Source organism: Sinocyclocheilus grahami, unplaced genomic scaffold (assembly GCF_001515645.1).
Source record: "Sinocyclocheilus grahami isolate Dianchi unplaced genomic scaffold, SAMN03320097.WGS_v1.1 scaffold1223.1, whole genome shotgun sequence".
In the NCBI taxonomy this organism is placed as follows: domain Eukaryota; kingdom Metazoa; phylum Chordata; class Actinopteri; order Cypriniformes; family Cyprinidae; genus Sinocyclocheilus; species Sinocyclocheilus grahami.
In genome coordinates this window covers 319,261-333,106 of record NW_015506402.1, presented here as the reverse complement: position 1 = coordinate 333,106, position 13,846 = coordinate 319,261, and the positions used below count along the sequence as shown (strand labels likewise).

General features: G+C 38.2%; 1 protein-coding gene across 1 annotated transcript in view; it reads left to right on the top strand.

Moving 5' to 3' along the window:
* The first annotated feature begins 2,861 nt into the window (after positions 1–2,861).
* septin12 (septin 12) overlaps positions 2,862–13,846 on the top strand; it is an 80,999-nt gene continuing 70,014 nt past the window's right edge. Inside the window, exons 1-2 of the mRNA XM_016254078.1 lie at positions 2,862–3,023; positions 11,584–12,888. Of these exons, the coding sequence (XP_016109564.1) occupies positions 2,969–3,023; positions 11,584–12,888 (1,360 nt within the window). The 5' untranslated portion in view covers positions 2,862–2,968. The remainder of the gene's footprint in view (positions 3,024–11,583; positions 12,889–13,846) is intronic.

The following is a 13,846-nucleotide window of genomic DNA, read 5'->3' as shown; positions in this document are numbered from 1 at the left end:
ATTACGTTTTTTTTTTTTTTTTGGTCAAATAAATGCAGCCTTGGGAGCATAAAAATCTCACCGACCCCAAGCCTTTGAACAGTAGTGTATGTAAGACAAAAGATATATTTTCGGCTAATGCATAATTATATTATGCTTGCTTTCTTGCATTCCATGACAATTTAGGCTGTATTGGTCACATATCCAAACCAAAATATGCTTTAATTATTTTTTAAGTATACATAAATCATGTGGATTAACGTTGACATACATAATATTATAAAACGGTCACGACCTTTGAAACAATGCTTGAGAACCAGCTTATTAATTCGGTGTGGGAAAGTAACTCTGAGCTATGATTAAATGCTCCCCAAATGTTTTGAGAAGCATTTCAGTCAATTTGCAGCGTGCAGGAAATTGAGAGAGTTTATGAGTAATTTACTGCTGCAGCAGCTGTGTTTGCTAGTTCTCTGACATTTACTGTTTACCTCGGATGTATGCAAAAAAAAGCTGTTTCAAAAGGTCTAATATATATCGCATAAACACATGTCGCATTAATGGTAATTTGTTTAAAAGTTGCAAAGATCTTTTGTTTAAATTCTGGGAAGCTCATGAAAGTTTTAGGGAAATTGTCACATTTGCACTGAACAAAAAAGCAGTCTTTCACAGCAGGAAAAAACAAACTATTTTGACATCAGGTCCTAGTTCCGAGTGCACAATTATTAAATACCCTTGAAATCAAGTTTTTTTACTATGGTAGAACGGATATCTCTGATGTCTCTACACTCATATGGCTAATGAGGGCCACTGAGGATCACATGTCTGGCTCCTCCTCCTCTGCATCAAATGTGGAGTCTGGGAACTCAGTCATATGGCCACTCTTATTCTCCTTCCACTTTTATTTGCCACATTTCCTGTTTCTGATATAAATAAATACCTCTATCTCTTGAAAACAAGCACCAGAATCAAAGTAGGCCGTGGGAGATGAAAGGAACTCTCTGTTATCCCTCAGATGAGGGGTGCCGCTCCACAATGCATTAAACCTTCTGAAGCTGTTTCCTGAGTGTTTTCATTTGAGTGTAATTGCATTTCTAGAAATCACTTTTTTATTCAGGCTGACAAACACAATATGATATGAGGTTTCCTTTTCATTTTCCCCACAGTATCTATGCACAGTAGGAATAAGAATACAGTGCAGAAAATATGCATCTAAGAAGAACAAAACCAGCATTTCATTTACTGACATGAATATGTCCCTCTGGACTTAATTAACCACATGGCAATTAGAATGATTGAGAGGGGTCATTCATGTGTTATTCCAGGACAGGTAAGTCTCTAACTCACCCTTCGGAAGTCAAACATACCTTGACCAGTCAAAACTTGCATTTACAAAATCAAATATATAAATTTGTACACAAATTTGGGTCAGTAACTTTCTTTCTTTTTTTTCAAAAATGTATCCAGATTAAATTGATCAGAAGTGACAGTACAGATTTGATATTGTTATTAAAACATCTATTTTTACTATATACTTTTTGATAAATACTATATACTTTTAGTTAAAATAAACGCAGTCTGCTTATATATATATATATATATATATATATATATATATATATATATAAATAAATATAATATTCACTGATGCTAAAGTGCCCTTTTGGTCCACAATTTCAACTGAGGGGGATTAGAGGTGCTATTGATTACTAAACCTTAATGAAACCATTAAAATGGAATCCAGAAAATTAATGGAAAACACATAATTTGGTAAAAAAAAAAATAAAAAATATGAATTTGAGAAAAAATAAAACATTTCATAGGCCCTTGAAAATTTATTTTTTGTTAAACTTTTAATAAATTGTTGTTCAATTGTGTAAGTTTCATGATTTCCATTAATTAGACATGCTTTTAGATCAATACAATTTAATTTAAACATTAAAAGAGTCTAGAAAATCCAGGAAAACGGAATTTGGAAAAAAAATAAATAAAACGGAATTCATAGGGCCCTATATATATGTATAGCCTATGTATGTGTATACGTATATGAACTATGTTCTCAGGACAGGGATGTTTTGGAGGCAGGCTGTCACATTCCATAAATTTGTAAAATGTTATAAATTTGGAATTCATTGCAGTATTGGTTGGCCAAAGCTGGCTTAATATTTTAGTTTGTTAACTTTGCACTTGTGCTGTTTCGTGTGCCACTGAATTTGTGCTGCTGATTTTTTTTCTTTGTGCGATTGTGGCAATATGACCCGCACTTGGCCGACGCCAACCTCTCTCTCTCTCTCTCTCTCTCTCGCCTTATTCCCTTTATCAGGGGTCGCCACAGCGGAGTGATCCGCACACTTGGCCAACGCCAACCAAATTTTCTAAATTTTCTTGAGTAAACCATGTAACAAGAAGTCCTGGTGCCCGTCCCCTATATATATGGCGCTGATCGGTGGCGTTCGGTCCGCACGAGTCAATTACAAATCTTAAAGCCCGGTTGCTCTGCATACAAAGTGTTTCATTGAGAAATAATCGGAGAAATCCACTTAGATGCAATCCCTCCCTCGTCTCTCCTGAGATAAGGACCAAGAGCCATCTACTTTAGGGGGCACGCATGTTCCACACAAACAAACAGAAACAGAACAGAAGCAGCAAACCTGTTCCAGGTGTAGCCGCGGGGTGGGGTGAAGGATGAGGAGTCACTTTACCCACCACTCTGTTCGTGAGGGGGCAGGACTCACAGGGAGGAGGAGGTTTATCAGATGGGTTGTGTGCGTTTGGCTCTCTATGAATCTGACGTCCTGCTCTGCGCTCTCAGATGAGAAACGACCCCTACCAAAATCGCAACCTTTTTTTTGTTGCATCACAAGCCCAAAAATCGTCGGATAAACTTTGGCCGGCTTGAAAATCTTTTGAGGTTTTGTGCTGTTTTCGCAAAGTTTATTTCTTGTGATTGCGTACAACTGAGGCTGGAAGTTTTCCCTGGACTGAAGTCAGGATGTCAGATATCTCAGTCAGTGACCATCTGGAGGGGATATTGTCTGATTTTGAGGGTAAGTGCGCGTGTTTCATTCATTTTAATAAGTGATTTTTTTGAAGCTATGAGAAACTTTGCAAGTATAATTATTTACAAATTAAGTGTTTAAAAACTTAAAAAACTAAAACTTTTCTTAACATACTTCACTATGTTTATGTACAATAATAAATAATGCATACACACACATGTATGTATGTGTATGTATATATATATATACAGTATATATCTACGTCAGTAAATTAATAATTAGTATGTAGATTATTATTATAATTTTTTTTACTTTTTAAAAGTCTCTTTTAGTCTATTTTGGAATGAAACTTTTGATTATGGATGTCAATGAAAGTTTGATGTTTTATTATAATGTTCTTTGTGACGATTTATAAAGGGTAAACAACCATTGTCCATACAGACCCTAAGCACATGGATGACTAGAGAGGCAAGACTGATTTGACTGGGTTGGTTAGTCTTCAGTGTTAGATCAAAGGACATGTTTAAGTGATCCTATAGGTGTATCATTTATTTATGCAAATTATATTTTCATAAAACAACATGGCTTAATTCAAGAGTAGTTTGGTATTACTGCGAAAGGAGTTGCAGCTGTGAAATTTAATTGTGCTATTCCAAACATGCCTTTAGTGTACACTATCTATCTATCTATCTATCTATCTATCTATCTATCTATCTATCTATCTATCTATCTATCTATCTATCTATCTATCTATCTAGATGTTCTGAAGAACTTCCAAAAGTTGTAAAAAGTTAATGCAGTGAAAGTTGGATGGTGTCAGAACATTCCACTAATGTGCTGCTGTAATTATCTTAGCATGCTCCCAAACCTTTGTTTCTTTACACTGCAGCGCATCAAAAAACATCTTCACAACCCTCACCACAGCCATGTCCACTATTGAATCTAATACACATTTCTGAGGAAGAGAGGCACCCTTTCCAATAGATCCGTCATGGACGGACACAGCAGGGACTGGAGAACAATAGTTTCTCACAGTGTTTAGACAGGTGCTGATGTGTAGAGGAAAAACAAATGAGTTCAAGCACTCAGAATAAAGTACCATCTATTATTATATTTGCGTGCTGCGTGGAAACAGTTGCCGGCTAAATACTGTTGAGGAAGCGCTTTTGCTGCCTTCATAATATTGTGGAGCAGTTTGTCTGGTAGATGCTTCAGCAAAAACTCATTCTTAAGAAGATTGGCAATTACACATGATGACAGGGAAGATTGAGGTGTCTTTTGTTAAGCAGTAAACATGTTCACTGGGTGTGTTCCTTCTAGAGCTGAAATAGTACAGTGCTCAACATTTTGTCAATGCGTTAAACAAAATCACTTGACATGCCTTGATTTCTGTCAGTTACACCTAACTTTTATTAAGCTCTTGAAAAGTACTATGACTTTGGATTGGATTTAACAAAATTGGATTTAACTAGAAGATGGGATCATCACCGTCCATGTCACTTTGAGTGTAAAGACGTAGTGTTCTTAGTGTTGGCCTCTACAGTTTTCTCAGATTAATACCCAGGCCATGTGATTCCTAGTAGAAATGCCTCAAGAGATATATTACATTGTTTCAGCTTCACTTCAAACCAACCAATAAGGTCATTTCCGAACAAGAGATCAGTGTGCCTCCATGTGCTTGAGTGAAGATAGACAGAACCGCTGTTCATTCTGAGGAAAACGCCTCTTGGGACGTTGTAGGACGTATAGTGAGATCCTTCGTTCTTTTATATGGCTGTTTGTGGTCGAGTGACTGTGAAAAGCAGTCATCCATTTCTTATCAGTAGAAGTTTAATTGTAGGCATGAACTTTGGTGATGTGAGGCTGTTCAGCGGGTGATGACGGATGCATTTCCTGTAAATGTGAATGTGGGGAAATGAGGGAAAGGCAAAATATGTCCAGAAGAACTGGCCTTAACCTTCCTGTTGTGTAATTTGAGACTGACTGCATGCTGTATCTTGAGGGTACATTTTTGATCAAGCAGATCCAGGATCATGTGATGATGTTGTGTTGATACCTAGTACTGATTCACTAAAGTCTAGCCTACATAAAAACAAAGGACGATGGTTTTCATTGCTTTTTCAGCCTATACAGTGCATTCCTTACAGCATTATGGGAGTCATAGAATAAAGATCGATGAGATATAGGGCTCCTGGTAAAGCCTTGTGGGATAAGGGAGGCTAAGCTTGAAGGCCTGTATGAAATGTCTATGTATGTGTATATGAAAACTACTGAGGAGAAAAAAATTGGACTGCCAAGTTAAGTTATGAATTTTTGTGTACATGTCAGTCAACATGACACACAAATTGTGAACTTTAGACCTTGAACACTAGAAATGTGCCATTTAAGGAATAGTTGTCCAAATAACGGCTGCTCAAACTTACACTATAGGCCTATAGTATAAACTTGCACTATATAGTCACTGGACAAAAAATAACCACAGCTAGCCCCTGTATGCATATACAGAATTTGTAGTGTGTATTTTATTTTATTTTTCATTTTAGTTTTGTTAATTTAATTTAATTATTTATTTATAAAATATTTGATAAAAATATTATTGATAAAATATTTATTTTATCTTTCATATAGAGAATTCACAGTGCGGATATAATTTTATTTGATAATTTTTAAATAATTTACTTATTTATTTTAATTATTGTATTTAATGTTTAATTATTTATTTATTTTTCTTGATTTTTTTATAAGAAAGCTTGTAGATAGTGGCACTGGCACAGAACTTTTAGATTTTTTGTTATGTCAATCACAGGTATTTAATTTATGACTGAGCTAGATTGGGGGCAATTACAGTAACATGCCTCTTTTTTTCCCTTGGCTGTATCTCAAAGACTCATATGCGCACATACCTACCAAAATTGCCATGTGACTGTCTCACGAAACACGAATTATAACTTCATCTTTCTAAGTGAAAAGCAGTCATCCATTTCTTATCAGTAGAAGTTTAATTGTAGGCATGAACTTTGGTGATGTGAGGCTGTTCAGCGGGTGATGACGGATGCATTTCCTGTAAATGTGAATGTGGGGAAATGAGGGAAAGGCAAAATATGTCCAGAAGAACTGGCCTTAACCTTCCTGTTGTGTAATTTGAGACTGACTGCATGCTGTATCTTGAGGGTACATTTTTGATCAAGCAGATCCAGTATCATGTGATGATGTTGTGTTGATACCTAGTACTGATTCACTAAAGTCTAGCCTACATAAAAACAAAGGACGATGGTTTTCATTGCTTTTTCAGCCTATACAGTGCATTCCTTACAGCATTATGGGAGTCATAGAATAAAGATTGACGAGATATAGGGCTCCTGGTAAAGCCTTGTGGGATAAGGGAGGCTAAGCTTGAAGGCCTGTATGAAATATCTATGTACTGAGTCTATGTATGTGTATATGAAAACTACTGAGGAGAAAAAAATTGGACTGCCAAGTTAAGTTATGAATTTTTGTGTACATGTCAGTCAACATGACACACAAATTGTGAACTTTAGACCTTGAACACTAGAAATGTGCCATTTAAGGAATAGTTGTCCAAATAATGGCTGCTCAAACTTACACTATAGGCCTATAGTATAAACTTGCACTATATAGTCACTGGACAAAAAATAACCACAGCTAGCCCCTGTATGCATATACAGAATTTCTAGTGTGTATTTTATTTTATTGTTTAATTTAGTTTTGTTAATTTAATTATTTATTTATAAAATATTTGATAAAAATATTATTGATAAAATATTTATTTTATCTTTCATATACAGAATTCACAGTGCGGATATAATTTTATTTTATAATTTTTAAATAATTTACTTATTTATTTTAATTATTGTATTTAATGTTTAATTATTTATTTATTTTTATAAGAAAGCTTGTAGATAGTGGCACTGGCACAGAACTTTTAGATTTTTTGTTATGTCAATCACAGGTATTTAATTTATGACTGAGCTAGATTGGGGGCAATTACAGTAACATGCCTCTTTTTTTTTTTTCCTTGGCTGTATCTCAAAGACTCATATGCGCACATACCTACCAAAATTGCCATGTGACTGTCTCACGAAACACGAATTATAACTTCATCTTTCTAAAGTATTTGGGTGTAAATGGTAGTTTACGGAGGCAAGGGAAGGTTAGTAATAAATAGTAAGTGGATGGATCTCAGCTCAGCCTCTGTTTGATTATCCTTCCTAAAAACACGTCCACCCAAAACTAAACATCTGTACAAGATGGTCAAGCTTTATTCAACCTTTGTTTACCCTTTGATAAGTATTTAGAAAAGGTAGTTTCTGAGATGTTTCTCTTATATCGCATTCTACAAAAAGCTGCCAAGTTACAATTAGAAAGACATAGGAATCCTGGTGAACACAATGTGGCTCAGGCATGTTTCTATGTAATTGCCTGACAGTTGATATCACATATTGAGTGTATGTGGACTGAAGCCCATCAAATGCCATTATCAGCCATGAGTTCCTTTTTTCACCCTTGTGTTAATCATTATTCCTATTTGGAACATTAGATGCCAAATCTGAAATGGTAATGAAAGCACACTGGTGTTGAATAGCACATGCAGTTATACTGGATCAGGATGATGGAGGAGCTAAATTCAAGTCAAAAGGCTAAAAAGGTGTAACAGAGAGTATCTGTAACTATGTGAAAGCTTTTCATGGCCCTCGGGGGGTGTGAGTACAGTGCCTTATTCACATCGCTGCAATGCTGAAAATGGCAGCTCGGAATTCAGCTTCCAGATGTGCCTTAGCAGAGGTGGTCCGAGCAACGTCTGAGCTATGTGCTTAGGGTGGTGTTTCAAGGGGTCGTCTGGGAATACCTGTGAGGAATGTGATGGTGGGGGATGGAAAAGCGCAACAGGCCCAAACCTGCCCCCCCCAATACCCCCCATCCGCCTGGCCAACAATTTACTCTCCCTGTAGGTGCATCTCTAAAACTTTCCCCCTCAGAACAGTCAGGTTAGGAAAGGAGCTACATTCACACTAGAAATACAGCTGTTTATTATCATATGATCTTTATGTGTTTAACAGAAATGTCATGGATAGATAATAAACCGTACATGCATCAGTGACTGTATGGTGTCCCCTTGACCTCCCCCACTTGTCTCTTTGACGACCCCCTCTGCAATCATCCTCAGGCCCTTTCTCTGTTTGCTTTGTAGCCCCTCACCATAAACCTTAGGTCCAAAGTAGCATGACAGCTAGTGTCATAAAATCATGAACTGCATGATCCTGAATCTATATGAACGCATAGTACACATGAGGAAACATATCTTTTATTCTTTCATGTGGCTTCCTTTAGAAGGGGTCACATATATACTGACTGTGCAAGGTATTTTGGTTATTTGTGGCAGACAACATTTAAAGGAATCGTTCACACAAAAATTAAAATTCATAATTTATTCAGCCTCATGTCATTCCAAACCTGTATGACTGTCTTTATTCTGTAAAAAAAAAAAAACACAGGTATTTTGCAAAATGTCTCAGTGTTTTGCTGTCTGTCAATGGGGTCCAATGTTGTTTTGGACCTTGTTGACTTTTATTGTATGGACAAAAACTGTTGAAATGTTCTTTTGTGTTTCAAAAACACATAAAAATAGGAAAAAAATTGTTTGGAATGATAACTTACATTTTTGGTTGAACTGTCCCTTTTGATCTTATTTTAGAAACCAACGGGAATCTGTGTCTAGCCCATGAGTGAATCTACTTTTTGAATCTACAAACAGTCCCAAGCTGCATTGAACCTGGTTAACAGGAAATTACAAAAGGACCCAAAATGCCCTAAATGAAGGAATGTCAACAAATTCTTTCACAGGAAGCATATAATCATCACAGGAGGCATCAACATCTATCCAATTTCCCAAAGAGCCATAACTCGCAGCAAACGAGACTCAGTCGAGAGGAAAGAGAGTAGGGCAAAGAAGGAGCTTCTCAGGTTTCTCTCTTTTATCAGATTGTGCAGGCATTGTGCTGCTCCATGTGTTAACAGAGAGGATTAAACTGCAGCAAAGCTTTGAGAAAGAATATTGAACAGCAAAGAGATGGTGTGCTCGGCTGCCAGCGTAATTATTTCCTGAGCGTTTGACAGGGTGCCAGTAATTACCTGATACCGGCCCCTTTTTATCTCAGTCAAAGGGGAGTACAAGTTTACACTTGCATGTGCTGCACCATAAAAAAAGCTGTTAGACTGTGCCACTTGGTTTGCTGTACCTCCCTCGCTTTGTGTCTTTTCTTTCGCTTTTCCAAAACTGTAGTCAGCTAAAGTGGTGCGTACTTCTTTGCCAAAGTGCACTTCTCCATCACTTTGAGTGCCATTGTGAGAGTACACACGGCAACGTTAACCTCTCCTCCATTGAATCAAATGGCAACCTAATGGTGTCCTCCTCATATTAAATGTCTTCTGGGGTGCTGAAAAGAATGACATTGCTTGTAGTGATGCACAGTCGGCCTTACCAAGGGACTTGCTGCTGGAATTCTATTAGGCTTAAACTTTCACAGCTGTGCGGATGGTGACGGGCGAGCTGAAACAAAGGGTCTGTGGTCTCCTCACTGTATGTGATTTCATTTATTGCCTGTAGTCTCCGTGACTCTAATTGGTAGCATACCCTACGGGAAGACAGGCGGCCCTGGCTCCAGCCCTGCCTCCTGCCGGGTGAAGATAAAATCAGGGCTGCTGGGCGAGATGCTATGATAACTTCACACTGATATCTGCTTGTTTACACAAGGCAGCACCTGAAGAGGGTTGAAAATCTCAGGTTATGCCTCTGATGTTCTGTCATGGTGCCTGGGTTTTTGATATGCCAATGATGGCACGTGAGCCGTGATAGTACTGCAAGCACTTCAGGGGGATACCCTAAACGGATCCAATTGTCATCACATGGTGCATTGGTGTGTACATTAAATGCTCAAGCTGCCACTTCTAATTGGGTCTGCCACAGAGCTGTTAGAACATTTGTGCTGTTCACCACTGGAATTCTCAGTCACGGTGAAGGACTGTTGTAATCCAAGCCTTCAGCCCCTGACACTGTGTCTTTGAATTGGTCCTTTGTGCTGGAGGAAAAGCCACTGCCTCTCACAAAGGGAAAATGTCGAAAAGCACTGTTTGCCTTCGGCTTTGTGTTGCTGCTTCGGAGAATGAGCGGGATTATACAGTGTCACCACAATTTACATGCTCCAGGTGTAGACTTACCGCTCAGCCCCACGAGAGACTGTTTCTTTTCTTTTTCATTTCCTTAGCACATGTTTTTAATTGACAGCAAATGTTGATGTTGTGGTGACATTAATAATTTTTACTTCACACTCTGTGTGGATTTTGATGCAGCTGGTATTTTAAATTCTGTTTTTGTGAATATTTTCATATTCATTAATCATAATCAGTATGCTGTCTTGTTTTCTGGTGAAAAACAAATCAAATATAATTTAAAGAAAAACATTTACATGAGGGGCAGAAATAATGTGTTTTTAAAGGTCATATCTCAACTTAACTATATAATGCTTTTGTTTGTTTGTTAATATATCTAGTCTTAGTATATTTATAAATATCTCAATACTGCTAAATTATTGACACTTTTCGTATGAAAGATTATTAACCGATTGTTTGTGCTGTGTGCAAATATTTTCATCTACCTTAGTCCCAATCTCTTAAAGACTTACGAAATATTACCTGGATGTTAGAATAAAGCATATCTGTTCACAATTGTTATATCACACTCAAAGCAAGATTGCACAGACACCATTGTAATTATGGCTTGGCTCTTCAAAATCTGTATGACAGGGGTCCATTCAGAGGGGGTTTTCATATTCATTAATCATAATCAGTATGCTGTCTTGTTTTCTGGTGAAAAACAAATCAAATATAATTTAAAGAAAAACATTTACATGAGGGGCAGAAATAATGTGTTTTTAAAGGTCATATCTCAACTTAACTATATAATGCTTTTGTTTGTTTGTTAATTTATCTAGTCTTAGTATATTTATAAATATCTCAATACTGCTAAATTATTGACACTTTTCGTATGAAAGATTATTAACCGATTGTTTGTGCTGTGTGCAAATATTTTCATCTACCTTAGTCCCAATCTCTTAAAGACTTACGAAATATTACCTGGATGCAGAATAAAGCATATCTGTTCACAATTGTTATATCACACTCAAAGCAAGATTGCACAGACACCATTGTAATTATGGCTTGGCTCTTCAAAATCTGTATGACAGGTGTCCATTCAGAGAGTGCTCCAGGCTGCCCTCACCGTGAAGTGTATCCTTTTAAGGTTTTAGTGCCTCTTTTAATCAAAAACAGGAAATGACTGTCTTAGCTGATGTATGATTTCTATCATGAAAGAAGTCCAAAACTTTGATGTATTATCAGTATTATCACCAATTTAGAAATGTATTACCTGAAAAATTATAGCCTAGTATTTCTGGAACTGAAATATGCCCTTTGGTTATTAGGTACAATTTAACCTACCTCATTTTATTACATGTCTTTTATTATTCATGAAGCCTTCAAGAGTGTCTTCTTACATAAATTAATCAAGTTTGTGTCTTTTTTCCTCATACAGCTTTGAAGAGGTCCTTTGATATCGATGATGTGAATGAAATCCCCACATTCTCCCCTACATCTTCTGTCACATCTCCCATCAGCCCGAGTGCAATCCTCAACAAGACAAATGATATGAGGAGTCCAGGGAACCAAGTGTCTCCTCCTTATCGCTCCAGGATTAGTATCAGCTGCAGTCCTGCCCAGAGCCCCGTTATGAGAAATAGGATGGTGTCAAGTCTCTCCTTCAACCGAGGGACAATGGGAAAGCCCACTATCAATGCCAGCTCTGGGATCAACCGAGCTGCCTCTTTTCAAAACAAATTCAACCCCAATGGCTTCACTTCGTCTTCCGGGCCAGGAAGTGACAACGACAGTCTCCATAGCTCCTCTTCCAGTCTGGAGTACCAGGCCTCTTCAAAACTCTGCTCCTACACAAGCCCACGCCAGAGTCCAGTTGGTGTTGGGGAATTCAAGGCTCAACATTTAGGCAGCCCTGCCCTGAAGAAGTTCTCCTCACATGGAAACATGTTCCATTCAGAGCTGGAGGGTCCTCTGGTCATCCCAACTGAACCCATGGGTATTAGCCATGGCTCCATGCCTTCTTTGGACCTCCAGATGGAGACTGTAGGAATGAGGCGAGTGATTTTGCCTGAATCACAATTTACCAATACAGGTCCGCAGTGGAGCACAATTCCCCATAACATTCAGAACAGCAGTACCTATGCAAGGGACTCCTCTATCAACACCCAGTCACCTAGACCTAAAGATCCAGTGCGCCTCAACAAGTTCCCTCTTGACCTTGACAACTTGGTTTTCAAGTCTCAGACGGAATCTCTGGGAGCACCTAAACCACCTCCAAGATTCCACACACTATCCAACAGTCCCACTGTCTCAGCAAGTTCCTCTGCATCCATCAGCAGCCTGGACAGCACCGACCTACCCATGGCCCACAACAACAACTTCATTGAAAAGAATAAGCCCATCACTCCTCCCGGAGCTATCCCAGTACCCAACATCAGTGAATCTCCTGTGCCTCTGTCTCCAGCCCAGACTCCACAGTTCAATGTGGTCTCTAAGCCCCAAGTGATCCAGGTGGCCCCTGCCTCACCTTCCCTGTCAGGACAGATGGAGATCAGCAATGAAATTGATCAGGACGATATCCATGCCAAAGAGAGCGTGGGTTCCATATTACAGCAGATTGCCTCTTTCTCCAAAGTGGAGACTAAGGTGCCGGTGTCTGAGCCAAGTCTGGTCATCCCCCTGAGTAATGGCATCAAAAAAGATTTACCAGCAATACAACATAAGGAACTCAAGAGATCAGAAGGTAAGATGCAGTGTCCTTAATATTCCAGTTTAAGAGTCTTAATTACTAATAACTTGGGTTATTAAAGTTAACCATAAGAACTGGGTCACTGTTCATGTCACTGGTGGTTATGCTTCATGTCGAAAAAAGGTTTTCTATTGAGTGTGTACTTAAAATGGGAGGTATGCCCTTTGCAATGAACACAATTAGTTAAGTAAACAGAACTGTGTGGGCCTAAAGGCAGCACTTTATTTGAAGTGCTGCTGTCATCACAGCTGTCTTTCTGCATCTTACTGACGTACTGTAGAAAAAAAGGGTGATAGGAGGGAAGAAAACAGACACAAAAAAGAGGAATTCCTGGCATATCAACAAATAGCTGAGTGTAAACAGTGATAGCAGTTCAGGGGAGCCTGTCATCACTACCTACCCAGTAAAGTGATCCCTGGCAGACATAGCTGAGTCGAACGCTGCCAGAGGCTACAGAATCAGCCCCTTATACAGTTAAATTTCTCAGGTGTGTCAATCTCTGCTATCATGATCTCACCCAATCCAGAGATACCTACCTTACTTACTGTTGGGATTAGTGCAGTCCAGACAGGGTTTGGAGTCTTGGCACCATAATTATGTTCTTATGTATGGCTTTACATAGCAATTGACAATAATGAATTCAGAACTGAAGCTTAGTGATATCAAAGGCATCTGGGTGGAAAGCATATATGGGGTGGAAAGTTCATAGTCAGCACCATGGTCATTATGTATTGTCACACTCTGGTGTCAAAAGACTAATGTCCTGACTCAAAAGATATTTAAGTACATTTACATTTACATTTATTCATTTAGCAGATCCAAAGCGACTTCATCATAAGGATGAGACTAAGCTTCACCCTCCTTGGTTACTGTTGCTGACAAAACATTTACAGAACACCCCATAGAAATAAACTGTAAATTTCCATGAACAGCATGGTTTTCTGTAAAATGT